Source organism: Vicia villosa, linkage group LG4, assembly GCF_029867415.1.
Source record: "Vicia villosa cultivar HV-30 ecotype Madison, WI linkage group LG4, Vvil1.0, whole genome shotgun sequence".
Lineage (NCBI taxonomy): Eukaryota > Viridiplantae > Streptophyta > Magnoliopsida > Fabales > Fabaceae > Vicia > Vicia villosa.
Window position 1 is genome coordinate 61785188 of NC_081183.1, and position 17975 is coordinate 61803162.

The 17975-nt window shown below is 32.0% G+C and overlaps 2 protein-coding genes across 4 annotated transcripts; both read left to right on the forward strand.

The window, feature by feature from the left end:
- The first annotated feature begins 681 nt into the window (after positions 1-681).
- LOC131594855 (3beta-hydroxysteroid-dehydrogenase/decarboxylase-like) lies at positions 682-5640 on the forward strand. 3 transcript variants are annotated; one of them, XM_058867061.1, is made up of 12 exons: positions 682-1100; positions 1182-1271; positions 1361-1494; positions 1693-1863; positions 2166-2291; positions 2622-2701; positions 3261-3459; positions 3873-3984; positions 4552-4726; positions 4890-5046; positions 5133-5199; positions 5296-5640. In XM_058867061.1, exons 1-12 carry the CDS (start codon positions 869-871, stop codon positions 5439-5441), a joined length of 1689 nt encoding a protein of 562 aa, XP_058723044.1. In that variant the 5' UTR covers positions 682-868; the 3' UTR covers positions 5442-5640. The 3 variants fall into 3 exon arrangements, with proteins under 3 accessions (XP_058723044.1, XP_058723043.1, XP_058723045.1); XM_058867060.1 differs by having other exon boundaries at positions 5133-5640; XM_058867062.1 differs by lacking the exons at positions 4890-5046; positions 5133-5199; positions 5296-5640 and having other exon boundaries at positions 3873-3945; positions 4552-4730.
- On the forward strand, positions 5350-17408 carry LOC131597276 (eukaryotic translation initiation factor 3 subunit B-like). The gene is made up of 7 exons (XM_058869983.1): positions 5350-5467; positions 15100-15279; positions 15386-15623; positions 15726-15872; positions 16283-16434; positions 16992-17088; positions 17268-17408. The coding sequence occupies exons 2-7, from the start codon at positions 15158-15160 to the stop codon at positions 17406-17408; spliced, it is 897 nt and encodes a 298-aa protein (XP_058725966.1). The 5' UTR covers positions 5350-5467; positions 15100-15157.
- The last annotated feature ends 567 nt before the right edge of the window (positions 17409-17975 follow it).

The following is a 17975-nucleotide window of genomic DNA, read 5'->3' on the forward strand; positions in this document are numbered from 1 at the left end:
TTTAAATTTTTTAAGAATTAACTAGTTTGGATTCAAATGTGGTTTCTTAACTCATCTGAATTGACGGGTAGATGTGAAAGTATCTATGAGATACACTTATTGACAGATCATTTTAATGTCTATATTTTAACTATTTCTTTTGTTATTGTTTTATAAAATTGAATTTATAAAAATAATAGACGGGTAGATGTGAACGTATCTATGAAATACCAATTATTGATTTATCATTTTAATGTCTATCTTTTAGCTATTTCTTTTGTTACTGTTTTATAAAATTGAAGTTATAAAAATAATTATACGGCTTATTATAAATATGAAGTTGGTACATATTATTAATATATAATTGAGATTATGTGAATATTTATGAACGACATAATAACTTATATTATGTTTGATATTCCTAACACGTGAATTAAAATTTGATAAATGATTATAAGTTATAAATATATTAATGTTACCCATTATTTGTTATAAATATATTAAGTTTTTGGAATTAACATGACTAAGTTTGGGTTGCATTTTGATTATATATATATATATATATATATATATATATATATATATATATATATATATATATATATATATATATAAATAAAAGAACTTTTCAAGTCATAATTAGATACATGTAATGTAATGTGAAGTTCCGCCAGACCCGTGCGGGTTTCCTACTATTTAATTAAAAATCACGGGCTTCCTACAATTTAATCAAAAATCAAATCAGTGATTTTTCCCTTCCTTCTCACTTAACTGCCACGAACTCCACGAGCTAAATTTCTCACTGGATCTGTTTTTGTTTCACTCTCTCTTTCTACTCATTCTTCTCTACGACTTCCGGATCCATAACTGACCAACAATATTCCAATCGATGGCGGCGGATGAGGCGTGGTGTGTGGTCACCGGAGGCCGCGGCTTTGCCGCACGACATTTAGTGGAAATGCTAATCCGATTAAACACCTACTGCGTACGCATCGCCGATTTGGGACCCACCATTGAACTCGAACCCTCTGAACAATTAGGCCTTCTCGGTCAAGCTCTACACTCCGGTCGTGCTCAATACGTCTCCGTCGATCTTCGCAATAAGGCTCAACTCTTGAAAGGTATCTTCAAAACAATTTTCTACATAGATTACATAGATTGCTTGATAATTATCATTGTTAATTTGTTTTTAATCGATGCAGCGTTTGAAGGAGTTGAATCTGTGTTTCACATGGCTGCTCCGAACTCTTCTATTAATAATTATCAGTTACATTATTCAATTAGTGTTGAAGGTAAAAACTGTAAAACATGGATATTCTATTGTTGTGTTAACAATTGTTGTTTTCGATCTAACTTAGATGGTTAACGGTTCTTGTTGAAGGAACAAAGAATGTTATTGAAGCGTGTGTGGAGTTAAAAGTGAAGAGACTCATTTATACTAGTTCTCCTAGTGTTGTTTTTGACGGTGTTAACGCAGTTCATAATGGAAATGAATCATTGCCTTATCCACCTAAGGTATATACTCTACCTACTATTATTTTCAACTCTCAGTTCTTTTTTGACTTGGATTGGAACTTGAGATGGATGGACAGAGGTTTTATATTATACATATATTATAATGATAATGATGGAATATAGCAATTGGGATGGAAGTAGATTTGAAATGTTTGTTATGGTCTGGAATCTTGATTTGAATCCTATTGTTGTTTCCAGCATAACAATCATTACTCGGCAACTAAAGCGGAGGGTGAGGCGTTGGTTATTAAGGCTAACGGGACTGGTGGACTACTAACTTGCTGCATACGCCCTAGCAGTATTTTTGGACCTGGTGATAAACTCTTGGTACCGTCATTGGTTGATGCTGCCAGGGCGGGGAAATCCAAGGTAAATGTTGTTGTTCGTTCTTTTGGTAAATGTTTGACGTCTTTTATTGCTTAAATAACTAACCAAACAGTCATGGAAATTTCATTTTTATTAGGATATTCTAGATATGTTTTATTGAATATAAAATTAACCACAAGAACAAAATTGGACTAGATTGATAACAAAATTGTTGTTTTTTCTTAATGATATTAAGAAGAGGGATATGGAAAAACTTGTTGGGGGACCAATGTGTTTGTGTAACAACTTATTAGCAGAAACTTTCTTAAACCTTTCATTGATGATTTATATTATAATCTTACCAGTTCATTATTGGTGATGGCAATAATGTATATGATTTCACATATGTTGAAAATGTGGCGCACGGCCATATATGTGCTGATCGAGCTTTAGCTTCAGAGGGGAGCATTTCCGAAAAAGCTGCAGGACAGGTACCATATTACTTTTTTTAGTAATGTTCTAGTTGTGTGTTTAAGGGAAAGTTAATAGACATATAAAATAAGTTTTGGACAGCGAAGCTCTTCAATGAATCATTGTTTATTCTTCAGTGGTATACCCTCTTTATTGAATGATGCTAATATGTCGAAAAGTAGAATATTTTTATTTGGACAAATGAGGAAACATGAAAAACATATTCGTTGGCAAATACTTGCTAGCTAAACTTTTTTTCCCCGATGATCAGCTTTGCATATTAAGTTTAGTAAACCTAGCAATTACTTTAGTGTGTTGTCTTGTCATGCTGATAAGTATTTGTTATGTAGGCATACTTCATCACAAATATGGAACCTATAAAGTTTTGGGAATTCATGTCTCTGATTTTGGAAGGTCTTGGATATCAAAGGTGATTTCTTTTTTATTGTTAACCTTTAGATCTTTCTTTTTCTTCAATTGATAGCTAATTTGGATTTATCTTATGGCATTAACAACTGTGTAAGTGTTTGAGGGAACTTCTAAAAATAGCATATGATATCTTTTAAGCTGTTTTTAACTTAATTCAATAAGCCCTCCAGGGTGACTTATAGTTTACAACTGCTATATGAAAATAATTTAACTATATTCACACTTTGATTTTAGAAATAGCTTATACATAAATCCTTATATAAGAAGCACTTATTCAATACATTCTTAATTAAGTTGTTTATTTATCCAAATGCATCCTTAATTAATATAAGCACTTGATTGTGTTTTTTATCCTAACTCACACTTAACAGTTATTTCTTATACCCATGAGAATATTGGTTTTCTATTATAAACAAACACTCATTTACATTATTTTTTTGAGGGATAAGGAATGCGTTTCTGGTTTTTCTTCCAAATAAACAAATACAAATTTAACTATTGATTTATGGTGTTGTTCGGTCAGTATCTTTCCTTTGTTATCTGAGATATGTAACTTGCAGGCCAAGAATAAAGATCCCTGCATTTGTTGTCATGCCAATTGCACATTTGGTGGAGTTGATATATAGGCTTCTTGGCCCATATGGGATGAAGGTTCCTCAGCTAACCCCGTCAAGAATAAGGCTCTTATCTTGCACCAGATCTTACGATAGCTCAAAAGCAAAGGATCGCCTTGGCTATGTACCCGTTGTAACTCTACAGGTTCTGTGACGTTTCAGAAAAGTATTTGTGCCGTTTTAACTCCCTACATTTCTGCTTCTGAACTTTATTGAGATGCTCAAATGGTGACAATCATAAAAGTTGATTAGAAATTTCATCGAAGTCTGATGTTGCTAATTTCATGCACGAACCATGTGATTATATTGTTGTTCTTGCTTTGAAAAAAATAATGAGATGCTCACTAATTTCAATAACACAAAACTACTGATAATTTGGAGTTAAGACTCATCTAAACATGTTTCAGAAATCAAGTATGGGACATGATTCTAAAATGTATGATGTTTATGGGAACAAAGGTTCTTGCATTACGTCTATTGCACTGAGTATATATGTCAACCCTACTTTTTGCACGGTGTTCTTCACATGTAATTAAGGGATTATACTTTATCTTGCAGGAAGGCTTGCGGATGACAATTGAATCATACCTACATTTGAGGGCTGAAAATCAAGTTACGTCTAAAAGAGAAGGTCCCTCCAAAGCTTCTGTCTATCTTGGAAGTGGAAGAGGTATGAATAATCGACGATACTCCTCTAACATCTTTGTTTGTGATATCTGGAATTGCCATTTTTGTTTTGATTTTGCCGTTGTAAAGTAGACACATGGCTACTTCTCTTCGATTATTTTATTGGAAGGCCGAGTGGCTTTGAAACTCTTAATAGGTTAAAATTGCAGATTTCAGACGTGTGAAAGACATATTCCAAGATAAATATTAGGTTAAAATTGCAGATATAACATAAGGAAGTTGAAGTTTAGGATTCCATATATCTTATCTTGTTATGTAGCATTGCATTTTAAATTTTAAAATTGTAATAAAACATGTATATTTTTGACGGACAGTCACTAGGAAGACTGAAGCAATTGGAACTCTTAAAGTTCAGATTCTGGAGCTGGTATTTCTAACGAAATCCATTATCATTCCTAAACTTTTTTACCTGGGATCACTTATTTATGTATTCAACTTTGGCATCTTCTACTTACTATACAAACTCATCAGTGTAACTAGCTAATGCTAAGAGTTGTATTACAGTTTTCATTTATTTATCTAGTAGTTTTAATTGATCTACAATTTGCAGTTGCAGGCACTTTACTTTGGAAGGATAAAAAGCAAACTTTCACCACATTGTTAGTCTTGATAGCAATATATGTCAACTTCATTGCATCTGAGAATACCTTCATTACTGCTCTTGCAAAGCTTCTAATTTACTCATCAATCGGTTTATTCGTTCATGGCATTTTTCCTGCAAAAATGTAAGTAAACTGTCTACCAATGAGTTTACCAGATTGTCAATTAACCTTTTATGTTGCAGAGTAAAAATGTAATTGATTGTGCAGAGTAATTCCTTATTTAGGAAATAATCTGTCTCTCAAAATCTACAAATTCTAACTTTAGTTGCATTTTATGCTTGTTCAGATTGGGGTACACTATTGAGAAAATGCCCCCATCATGGTTTCACTTATCAGAAGATAGGTCAAATCGAATTGCTCTCAGAGTAGCCTCATCTTGGAATTTTGCTGTGAGTGCTTTAAAATCTATTGCAGAAGGGAATAATTCGGTGTTGTTCTTCAAGGTATGCACAAAAATCTCTTGCATCAAAATTTTATATGTAGTCAATCTTACATATAGAGTGACACATCTCTCCCTTGTGATCAATAGGTTGTTTTCTCTATGCTCATTCTTAGCTTCCTGGGAGCATTTTCACTTCATAACTTGTATACTATAGGTACTCTCCCCTTTTCTGTCTCATGTTGTTTGTTTTATTTGAATTCACAATGCTTGGATGAGAATGATACTAGTTTGTTTCTTGTCTTGGTTTCAGGACTTACCTTAGCATTTATAGCTTTCTACGTTTATGAAAAGAAGGAGGAAGACATTGACAGCATAGTTATAAAAACACATACTTTTGGGTGCAAGTTGAAATCTGATATCACAAAGAAGTTTCTTACTTCAACGAAGATTGATTGATAGTTTTTTTCCTTCTTTCGATTCTGGTTGGTAAAACTGATTGATAGCTTCTAGCCCTAGATTTTTCTTAGATGAGTGGGCTGATGCATCTTCATTTACTCCACGTCCGAGTTCTTTGTATCATTGTACAATTATTGTAATGTAATTTGAAATTTTGTAGCAACCTTTGAGTAGGTTGATTCAAAACCTGTCATATAACCTTGCTCATAAATCATAATTTACTTTCATATTTCTTAGTATCATTTAGCTAGTTATTTATGAATAAGAAATGCATGGCATTTCTAATTTCGAATGACTTCGGTTAATCTATTGATGAAATAAGTGAAAAGCTTGTCTAAGTTTAAGGCAGAACGTTAACCAGCTTTGTTTCTAACATTCTTGGTTATGATAAGTTTTAATGGTTCATTTATGGATTAACCCAACTTATTCTGTACGAATATATAGACATACCTTTTGTTTGTTCATAGCATTCTATTTTTCCTCTAAACATTATTCATTTCTTGTTTTTTTTTTTAATTAATACTAGTAACAAACTCGTGCATACGTACGGATTCTGGTAAGGTACGCCCATCGATTTAAGATGACATTTTTTTATAGAAAAAAATTGAATCCAAAATAAAAATATGATTTCATTAGTAAACTTAAATTGTTTTTGAACTAAAGTTGCATTGTGTAGTCAAAAATAGAAAACAAAAAATAAAGTATATAAGACACATCATATTACTACACGAATAACAACTACTGTCATACAGGTAAACAATAAATTTCAAAAGACATAAAAGAACTATAATCCAACATATTATGAGTACCCGTAATGCTAGGATATGAACTTCGATAACTCCCTTAATAACATATGAACTTTCTTAACTCCAAATAAACTATACTATTACATAAAATGACAAGAGACTAAGAATATTATTATAAGATGGAATTAGTATATTATAAGATATATTTCTGATCACAAATGTGTGCAAGATGTTTTGACATCCTGCTGATTGTGAGGCTGTTTAAAAATCTTTTGCTGCATATGCATTTGATGTGTGAACTTGAGTAGTTCATGTTTGTCATGGTTTCTTTTTGAGGGGAAGTACTAGTTCTGTATGACACGAGGAGTAATAAACCTGAATGTATCTACAAGCTCCAAAGAGCTTATGTGTAACTGTTGTGGAATCTCTGATATATCTTTGCAGTTTGTGTTTAAATTTACATGCTACCATGTAAATGTGGGTTATCTTCAGGACCTAACTGTGCTTTGGTTGTTTTAGCCAAAATTTGTCAAAGGGGGAGATTAGTTCCATGTTTTTTATGTTGGCATATTCAGTCAATCGTTAGAGGCACATGCAATCAAGGGATGGTTAGGAGAAATGCTGATTGGTCATATTAGTGTCTGTTTTTAGAAAAAGAATCCTTGAGATTTCTTTTGGAAACCTTAGATTTGATATTATTTTTATTTGTTCCTAATTTGTAAAAAGATCTTGCAGCTATCTCAGAAAAAAGAAGATTGAATTCAAATTGAAGACCAAGCCCATTATGCAAATATATATAAAAAGAAAACTTGGAAAACCTAGTTTGTTAGCTTTCTTATAAGGAAAACCGTGGGAGCAATAAGAATTGTTGTTTTGGGAGTTCTTAAAGTTCTTCGTGTTTTCTGTTTATTTGTGACACTCATGTATCCTCTAATACGTTGAGGTGAACGTGTGTTCTCACTCTTGAAGCTTTTATGGAAGAAAGTTGAATGTTGTTCTTTATCAAAGCTTTTAAGAAAGATTAATTATCGTTCTTAGTCAGGATGCTTACCTGAGTATTTTATTTATTGGAAAGTGTAATCTTTCTACTTGGGTTCCCTTGGTCACAAGGTGTTTGGCTATTTTATCACTGCGGTGATTGGAAGTGGGGTGACAATTTCTCAAGTCTAGATGTCGACTTCTAGGCAGAAGTAGCGTTGGATAATGATTAGGCGAGAAGTTGTAAATAGGGGTTTAGCTTTGAACTAATACTGTTGATAGTGGTCTTCATTATTGGCTTGGTAGCCCATATACTAGGTGTTGTTTGCGCTGAACTAGATTTATAATTTATTGTGTTATTTATCATTTTGTCATTTATTTTCAGTTTTTATAGGTGTGCTGTAAGTCAACATATGTTATAACATCTATCTTGACATTGTGTGTTGTTAGGACATTTGTCTTGACATCTGTTATAAGTTCCAGAATTTCAGCTTGTGACTTCCTGAAAGTGTTATCCGTTTGTTTGAATTTTCTGGTGACTGATCAGTTAACTTTGAAAGGAAATTTAGATGGTATCTACCTTGCTTGAGATGGTTATAACAGATTCAACAAATTTTAATTTGTTCAAAATACAATAAGAAATAACTCTTGGAAGTGGGTGTGATATATTTCTACTCCTAATAAGGTGAAATCCGTCCTTGAAGAAACGAACAACACAATAAGGGGGGTGGATTGGGTTTTTAAACAAATTAAAAACAAAGTACACGATTGGTTATCCTAGTTCATTTGAACTCAAACTACTCCAGACCACCCGACCAAGGTGATTTTGCCTCTCTCTTACGAGGTCTTAATCCACTAAATCAAAACTTTTGATTACAACCACATAAACAACTGTTTAAGTCTTCTCAAGAACCGCCACACTCCGATGATCTCAAGGCAGCTTAACCACTTAAACAATTGTTTAAGTCTTTTCAAGAACCACCACACTCCGGTGATCTCAAGGCAACTTTATAACACTTTACAACTTTGGTGTGTCTAAGAATTTGCTTCTAATAATCTATATCACAACTGTGAATTTTACACAATTTTCTAGCATAAAAATAAGATATGACTAATATAATAGAAAATTATAGAGCTCTAGTGAATTCGTGTGTGATTGTTGTTGCTCAATTCTTCAATCGTGTCTCCTTTATATAAAGTGAGCTTTTTGATCCGTTGAGAGACATGTTTGCTTGTTTTGGAAGGATAGTGAATTAAATTAAAGCTTTTTCCAAAAATAGAGATCTTGTCCATTGAATATAATTCCCAGTCGTTACAATGATGATCGTGCTTTGATTTTGTAACGTTATTTCGATCTTGTGATCTTCAGAGCATTAGTTGCAGCTTCGGTGCTTGAAGCGTTCAGAGTTTGAGACTAGCTTGTTCGTCTTCAGAACTTCTTATTCTTGTAAACATCCTTTGGTATCTCAGAACTTCATATTCTTGTAAACATCTCTTAATGCAGTATTCTGCTTCTGAGAAATCATTGTTCAGAACATCTTATTCTTATAAGCTTATCTCAATGCAACCTTCTGCTTCTGAGAAATCATTGTTACCTACTTCAGAACTTCTGCAAAGAAAAACATAGAATTAGAGTGCATATTTGTTCTTATATAAATTTATGTGTTTGTTATCATCAAAACTCTTTCGAAGATGTAGAACCAAACTATGTTCTAACAGTCCTATGGACGACTTTACATAATTCCTTTCTTATGAGATTGATATTGTTTCATCGTGGTATGCTCCAAACAAATATATATCCTAGATGTAATCATATGACTCAACACTGATTGAGAGATTGTGAATTTGCTACTTGCTTTTGGAAATTTATTGGTTCATTGGACCCACTATTCTTCCAAAAGGATAATTTATATGATTGAATTAGACATGATATCCACGATGGTGTTATAAGTAAATTTGGAGTACTTTTTAATCATCGTTTCCACAAAGATTGATGAAATATTACCACTAACTATAATACATATTAACATATTTTGATACCCAACAACTCTCCCCAACTTGCTTTTTTGTTTGTCCTCAAACAAAGATAAACTCAACAAGAAAACAGGATGAACTTTTAGACAAGGTCAACACAACAAAATGTATGGCTCATACTCAACCGATGCACGCCCAGAGATTAAAATTCAATTGCTTCCACAATATGGTTATGAATTAAGTTCCAAACACAAAACATCTCAACAAGTTTACACAAGTAACATAATAATCAAAAGAAAGAAAAACATGGGAAGATGATCAAGTATCAATGAAGATTTCTCGACGATTGATGCTCCAATTCTTCGATTTCTTGATGCTACATTGAAATATATTTGTCTTAAGCTCTAAAATGTGTTAACTACTCAAAATATCTCAAGACCTCTATTTATAGAGGAAACAAAATATCGCAGACTGCGCTAAGCGCGACCTGAAGCCCAAAACTTCTCTTCTAAATTGCTTGAAATCCTTCTCTAAGCTTTTCCAATGTTTAAGCTTCAATCCACAAGTTTAAACCTACAAATTTAGACAAAAACTAATTAATTAATAACTATTTGCTTGATTAACTAAATATACGATTTTTTACATATAGACAAGGGTTAATACAAGAATTTACGATAAAATTGAATCGAAAAGTACCAATAACTATACTCCTAATAACACATTTTGACACCTAACAGATGACTCTATCTTTTTGTCAGCTTGTTGGTGGTTGTGGTGCACTAGAAACAAACTGTGCCTTGCGAATGAAATTGTATCTTCCCTTACTTTGAAACTCATCATATTTAATTATGCTAATTAACTAGATAAATGTTTGTTTAAGCATAATATGTCTCATTCAACAATCACGATCACATTGAATGCATAAAAAAGTAATAATATAATTTTGAATGTTGACAGCAGTAACCTTGGTAATCCCGGTCTCTTAGATTTTGGTGGATTGATTCAAAATGATGATGATGCTTGTGTTCACGATTTTGTGGGTAATATTGATTATTCCAACATTCTTCATGATGAGCTGATAGTGTTACATCATGGTTTGTGTAAGGTCTAGGAGCTTGAAATCAAAAACATGATGTGTTATTCTCACTCCAACTCTGCTATCAAATTTATCTCAGAGCCTATTAATGATTGACATCACTATGCCGCAATTCTTTACAATATTAAAGAGTTACTCTTCAGGGAATGACGAGTTCAAATATTTCATACTTTTAGGGAGGGAAATGTTTGTGCTGACTATCTAGCAAAACATGTGGCTGATGCGGTGTACTTGTCTTTTGCAGAACCTCTTGTATTAATCATCACTCTTCTGCCAATTAAATATGGGTGACAAACACACATGTCCGTGCTATTTAGGCCGGCACAACAAAATCTTAAAATCTTTGTTAAGCATAATTGAGGGTGCATTCATAAAATCTTAATCGCCCCACACTAAAAATGAGGGTAGGGGCGGACCCGAAAGCATTGTACTTTTTTATGCTTAAAAATACTACTAAATTTATGTTAATATCCGTGTCCGTAAAAACCCATAAACAAATAGAGCGAGATGAGATAGTTACATTAAAAGGTGCAAAGCTAAACCTTTAACTTGTCCTAGTGTGCGGTTAAAACAAATACACTCAACCGAACAATTTTTATCACTCTTATAACTTATGCTAACGATTCTTTATTTTTTAAAAGTAAAAAAAAAAAAAACAAACTCGTGTTTATTACTTAAAGCTAGAATTATGTGAATTAGAATTACTAGTAGTATATCTACCAACAAGTCTCCTTTAGAAACCTTGAGATCGTAAATGTAAAAGTGGCTAAAATAAAAATATTTTAGATAATAATAAAAGTTATTTTATCTTACTATATTATTATGACTTAATACAACTATTAGATAAAAAAAAACCAAAAAAAAATTCAAAACCTGATTTAATTTTAAAAAATAAATAAACAACTAAATATTTTAATCCTATATATTTTAAGATAAAATCTATCTTAAAATAAAATTATTTGTGTATATTCTCGCACGAAACTAAGACTAATATCAATTTTATACATTTTACGAAAATAAAATATAAAGCATACTATATATATTAGTATAGATAAATTTTTCTTCTTATTATAAAAGATTATGGATGTGTTTAATTTGCAAAATAAAAAGTATTGGATATAAAGTAGTTTTTATATTGTATCGCGTTTGGCAATTTTTTATCTATTTTATTTAATATATTTATGTATTAAATAATATAATTTTTACCATAATATTTTTTATTAATATATAAAATATTTATATTTATAGATTAAAATATTAAATAATAAAAACAATAAAAATATAATTTTGTTTATTCTAATTTATTTTGATAAGTGTATGCAGACAAAAATGATATAATTTTATTATAATATTTTTTATTAATAAATAAAATAAAATATTAATATTATATTTACACATTAAAATATTAAATAAAAATATTAAAAATATTATTTTAATATTTTTTAATAATATGTGTTTGAGAAAAAAAAATTGTCCCATAATTTATTAAGGAACACAAATTTATATTTTTGTCACGTCCCTTCTTATATATTTTTGCATAACAGAGTATGCTGTCTTGTCTAATCGCTTGTTTTTTTAGCAAATCAAATCCACACTTATTTATTTTCTTTATTTTTGTGATTACAACAATTAAAATCGGATTATTTAAAATAAAAAAAGACAAGCCCAATCGAGTTTCTCTTTTAAGAATCTTCAAAAGCCTAAAACAACAAAACTTATCAGCTACTGCCGTTTCACGCTTTCTCCCACTCATCTCCTTTCGCCGTGAAAACCAAAAGCTCGTCGGAAATTGCACGCAGCGCCTCCATCACCGTATGAACGAAACCGCCGCAAACTGTGAGTATCTCAATCCTCTCATTATCGTATATATTCTACAGATCTGTACCGATGTATGTGTATCTGTTGTTATTTCTATTTTTGCTTAACTTTATAATTATTCTATCCTCAATTGGTTTTGTTTCTTATGCTTAATTAAACCTTATTTAATTGAGAAATCATATAATTTTACTTGCTTTGTTCTTTTAATGATTTATCTTTTGACAGACACATTCTAAAGGAGGAAATTGTTTTGTTTTCACTCTATCCAAATGTTGGTGTTGATTGATTATAATGCGAATGTCATATTTCAGTAGGTTATTGAAAATTTATTATGTAGAGAATAATTCATGATTTAGTTTCTTTCTATTGCAATATGCTAAAAATTTATTATTCATTAAATAATTTATGATTTAGTCTAACTCATGATGTAGGATTTAAATGGAATTTCAATTTATAATATAATAGTTGTAAGTTTTTTAAAGGGAGTGATGACTTAATATAATTGGAACAATTACACTGAATTCAACATGCTTTATTGCCATTAATTTTTTATAACCTTTGACACTTATAAAATTAAATCAAGTAGGTGAAATGAATCATATTAGTAATCAATTGTTATATATTTTTTGTTTAGAGAATAATGATATGGAAAATCAGTTTGATAATCAATTGTTTGAGGAGTCAATAGTTATAAAAGATGAAAATGTCTAATGATTTAAAAATGATGTACTAGAACGATTGATAAACATTTCACATATCTATTATAAAAGATGAAAATGTTAATGGTTTGATGAATTAATTATTACCCGTCAGAGCTTATAATAATAGCCCCTGGAATATTGTAAGCATCTTGGATAATTGAACATTATCATTCTCTTCTTAAGGTATGTCATTTTTCCAATAAAAGTATTCCAATTCTACTATCAGTTTACCAGTTTCTGAAACATAAATAAAAAGTCTATCTCAATTGGACAAATGAATAAAAAGTGTGTCTCAGCTATCTATCAAAAATAATGGAAAAAAAATAGAAAGCTTGGAAAAATCAATTCAATTGTGGTACATATTTCAATTGAAATACATATTTCACAAAAATAGATTATAATGTTACCATAGATTCATTTGTAAATCGTAAATAATTATAAAACAATTTTTTTAGAACAAGTAATTTTAAGCCGTGCCTCGCACGGGTATACACACTAGTCTCTTGTTATTTTAGAAAATCAAACTTACACTGCTTATTTATTTTCATTATTTTGGTGATTACAACAATTAAAATCGGATTATTTAAAATAAAAAAAGACAAGCCCAATCCAGTTTCTCTTTTAAAAATCTTCAAAAGCCTAAAACAACAAAACTTATCAGCTACTGCCGTTTCACGCTTTCTCCCACTCATCTCCTTTCGCAGTGAAAACCAAAAGCTCGTCGGAAATTGCACGCAACGCCTCCATCACCGTACGAACGAAACCGCCGCAAACTGTGAGTATCTCAATCCTCTCATTATCGTATATATTCTACAGATCTGTACCGATGTATGTGTATCTGTTGTTATTTCTATTTTTGCTTAACTTTATAATTATTCTATCCTCAATTGGTTTTGTTTCTTATGCTTAATTAAACCTTATTTAATTGAGAAATCATATAATTTTACTTGCTTTGTTCTTTTAATGATTTATCTTTTGACAGACACATTCTAAAGGAGGAAATTGTTTTGTTTTCACTCTATCCAAATGTTGGTGTTGATTGATTATAATGCGAATGTCATATTTCAGTAGGTTATTGAAAATTTATTATGTAGAGAATAATTCATGATTTAGTTTCTTTCTATTGCAATATGCTAAAAATTTATTATTCATTAAATAATTTATGATTTAGTCTAACTCATGATGTAGGATTTAAATGGAATTTCAATTTATAATATAATAGTTGTAAGTTTTTTAAAGGGAGTGATGACTTAATATAATTGGAACAATTACACTGAATTCAACATGCTTTATTGCCATTAATTTTTTATAACCTTTGACACTTATAAAATTAAATCAAGTAGGTGAAATGAATCATATTAGTAATCAATTGTTATATATTTTTTGTTTAGAGAATAATGATATGGAAAATCAGTTTGATAATCAATTGTTTGAGGAGTCAATAGTTATAAAAGATGAAAATGTCTAATGATTTAAAAATGATGTACTAGAACGATTGATAAACATTTCACATATCTATTATAAAAGATGAAAATGTTAATGGTTTGATGAATTAATTATTACCCGTCAGAGCTTATAATAATAGCCCCTGGAATATTGTAAGCATCTTGGATAATTGAACATTATCATTCTCTTCTTAAGGTATGTCATTTTTCCAATAAAAGTATTCCAATTCTACTATCAGTTTACCAGTTTCTGAAACATAAATAAAAAGTCTATCTCAATTGGACAAATGAATAAAAAGTGTGTCTCAGCTATCTATCAAAAATAATGAAAAAAAAATAGAAAGCTTGGAAAAATCAATTCAATTGTGGTACATATTTCAATTGAAATACATATTTCACAAAAATAGATTATAATGTTATCATAGATTCATTTGTAAATCGTAAATAATTATAAAACAATTTTTTTTAGAACAAGTAATTTTAAGCCGTGCCTCGCACGGGTATACACACTAGTCTCTTGTTATTTTAGCAAATCAAACTTACACTGCTTATTTATTTTCATTATTTTGGTGATTACAACAATTAAAATCGGATTATTTAAAATAAAAAAAGACAAGCCCAATCCAGTTTCTCTTTTAAGAATCTTCAAAAGCCTAAAACAACAAAACTTATCAGCTACTGCCGTTTCACGCTTTCTCCCACTCATCTCCTTTCGCCGTGAAAACCAAAAGCTCGTCGGAAATTGCACGCAGCGCCTCCATCACCGTATGAACGAAACCGCCGCAAACTGTGAGTATCTCAATCCTCTCATTATCGTATATATTCTACAGATCTGTACCGATGTATGTGTATCTGTTGTTATTTCTATTCGATTCTCATTCTTATATCTCTCGTGTTTAGGGTTTTAATCACAGTGTAAGAAATTTAGCTCAACGATAATATACTTGCCACCGCAATCATGGCGGATGTTTTAGCTATGAAAGAGATTGAAGACAAAGCGGCGTCTCTCGGAATTGATTTGTCTACTATTGATCTCGATTCCATTCATCTCCCACACGGTGAAGACTGTGGCATATTGAGGTATGTATATTTTTATACTTCTCTATTTTTTGTAAATTAAACCCTAGGAAGCAATGTTAAATTACTGATTCTAATGTTTGCACACTGTTTGCGGTGTGCGATGTAGTGATGATGAAGAGGTTTTTCAAGAGGAGAATCTCGAGTTTGATACTGGCTTTGGCAACATTATAGTAGTGGATAATACTCCTGTTGTTACGAAGGAGAAATTTGCGAAGCTTGAAGGTGTTATTAGGAAGATTTTTAATCAGATGGGTGTTATTAAGGATGATGGCTTCTGGATGCCTGTTGATCCTGTCACTGAAAAGACAGTTGGTTACTGCTTCATTGAGTACAATACTCCTCAGGTAAATGTCCTGTTTTTTTAGGTTAAGTAAAATGTTCTGGTTGTATTGGGTGGAGATTGTTCCAATTTGATTTGACGTGGTTAACTTGGATGGTTATTTTAGGAAGCTGAGCTTGCGAAAGAGAAGGCCCAGGGATACAAATTGGATCATTCTCACATATTTACTGTTAGCATGTTTGATGATTTTGACCGGTTTATGAGAGTGCCGGATGAGTGGGCTCCTCCTCCGAGAAAGGAATATGCCCCAGGGGTAATGATCATAGAATTACATTTTTTACATCTTTGTATCATTTGTTGTTTTGCTTTAGTTTTTGCTTTTGTAAATTTATTGTTATTTGTAGTTATATGATTAGTTTAGTTTAGTTTTGGGAGAGTTACGACAGTTTGATACTATAATATTAGGAATATGGGAGGCTATTTGTTAAATTTTTTTACTCAAAATATATTGGCACCAACTTGCTTACAACTTGGTTCTGTTTTTCTTTTGTTTTGATAGTAATTAAATTAAGGTAATTGCATGTTTTTTCATGGACTCCACTCCTGGTTGAGTTCCACCTATGATTGGTTTACTTGTTGTGTCATAATTTCTGACATCTTTGATTTGAGATCTACTAGGATTTTCTCAGTACTGATTATCTATGGCCTTCATTTCTCTCACAGGAAAATCTTCAACAATGGCTTACTGATGCTAAGGCCCGCGATCAGTTTGTGATTCGTGCTAGTTCAGATACGGAGGTTTTGTGGAATGATGCTAGGCATTTAAAGCCTGATCCTATTTATAAACGTGCAGTAAGTGGACATCATATTCCAATGTTTGTATTATTTGATATTTATCAACGCCGTTTGATTATCCATCTCTTCATGTAATACCCCGATTTGCCGACACTAGTAATTATCATTTAATTGGATAATTGGAAATTAGAATGCACGTCTGGTCCTATTCCGTATCAATGTAAGAATTTGCTTATAAGAAGAGCTAGTGGATTTAGTTAGAAAGGAACCATGTGGCATATTGGTAAATATGGCTTAGTTAAAGGGCAAATTGGTCCAAAGAAAAAGTATATCATTATAAGGGTTTGTTTGGCTGAAAGGATCAGAATTGGAAAAGGAAATGAGAAGCTTAGAAGCATGGGAGAGAAGAGGAAGACTCATGTTCATCATCTTCATCCTCCATTTTCGCAACTATGGTACAGCCTTCACTAATCAGGTAATAACTCTCCGCTCGTAACTCCGATTGAGCTGATTCTGGTCCCATTGGAAAGCTTACGAATTTCTCTACAATTTGCATATATGGATCGCCTCTTGCATGTTCTTGATCATGGAGAAAAACATGTTTGAACATGGAGCATTATTGCTGAAAGTGAATAAGGGTGTGTTACGGATTTGGTGATGATGGAAGAGGAGCTATGGCTATGATGGGAGCTCTGATGCAGCAAGCTTGCCTTTCTAATCTCCATTTAAGTCAGGTGAGTTCCATTAGATAGAACTTGGGTAGGAATGGGTATTAACTACATGTTGAATGGGTTAGTGAGATCATGCCTGAATGTGTCAGTGTTTGGATGATTGTTGTTGCATGCTTGATCAATTAGTACAAAATGTGTTCTTTAGACGTTCTTGCATGTCCTGGTATGTTGGTACATGTTAGGGTTTGATTTGGGATGGATTGGGATGCAAAGAATGGATGTTAGAACTCAAAATTCGTGTTCTGCACTGTCAGGTTCGCTACAGCGAACTCTGTGTTCGCTGCAGCGAATGTCTGCAGACTGCACTTTTGTGTTTCACTTAAACGGCCATATCTTGAGTTCTACAACTCGAAACGGAGCGCCGTCAGAAGCGTTGGAAAGGTCTTCCAGTTTTTTATATGGAATTTCCTAGATAACATGCTTTTGATGCAGATATAAATTATGGCATAGGATTAGGTGTTGTATAATATTGGAATAAGCACTTTTAGCCTTAAGATTATGTCTATAAGATGCTCACCTTGTGTGGAACTTAGGACAAAATGTTTACCTTGGTTATTAGGCTGTATAATATGGTTCTAACCTGAGTATTTGGACCCTTGATCTTATTTAAGGAAGTATAGGAGTACTATAGAAGTTATGATTTTTCCCTGTGCAGAGAACTTCGTTGTAGCGAACTTTGGTTCGCTGTAGCGAATGGTTCGCTGCAGCGAACGAGTAGCGAATAAGTCTGGGAGTTGATTTGATTTATTCGCTGGGGCTCGCTACTGCTCGCTGTAGCGAATCGGGGCTTCGCTGGCAGTTCGCATAACGAACTGGTCTGATGCAGAATTTATACTTTTCCCTCTTGAGTGCAGTTTTGTTCCGAATTGGGAACTGAATGTCTCTTGTTT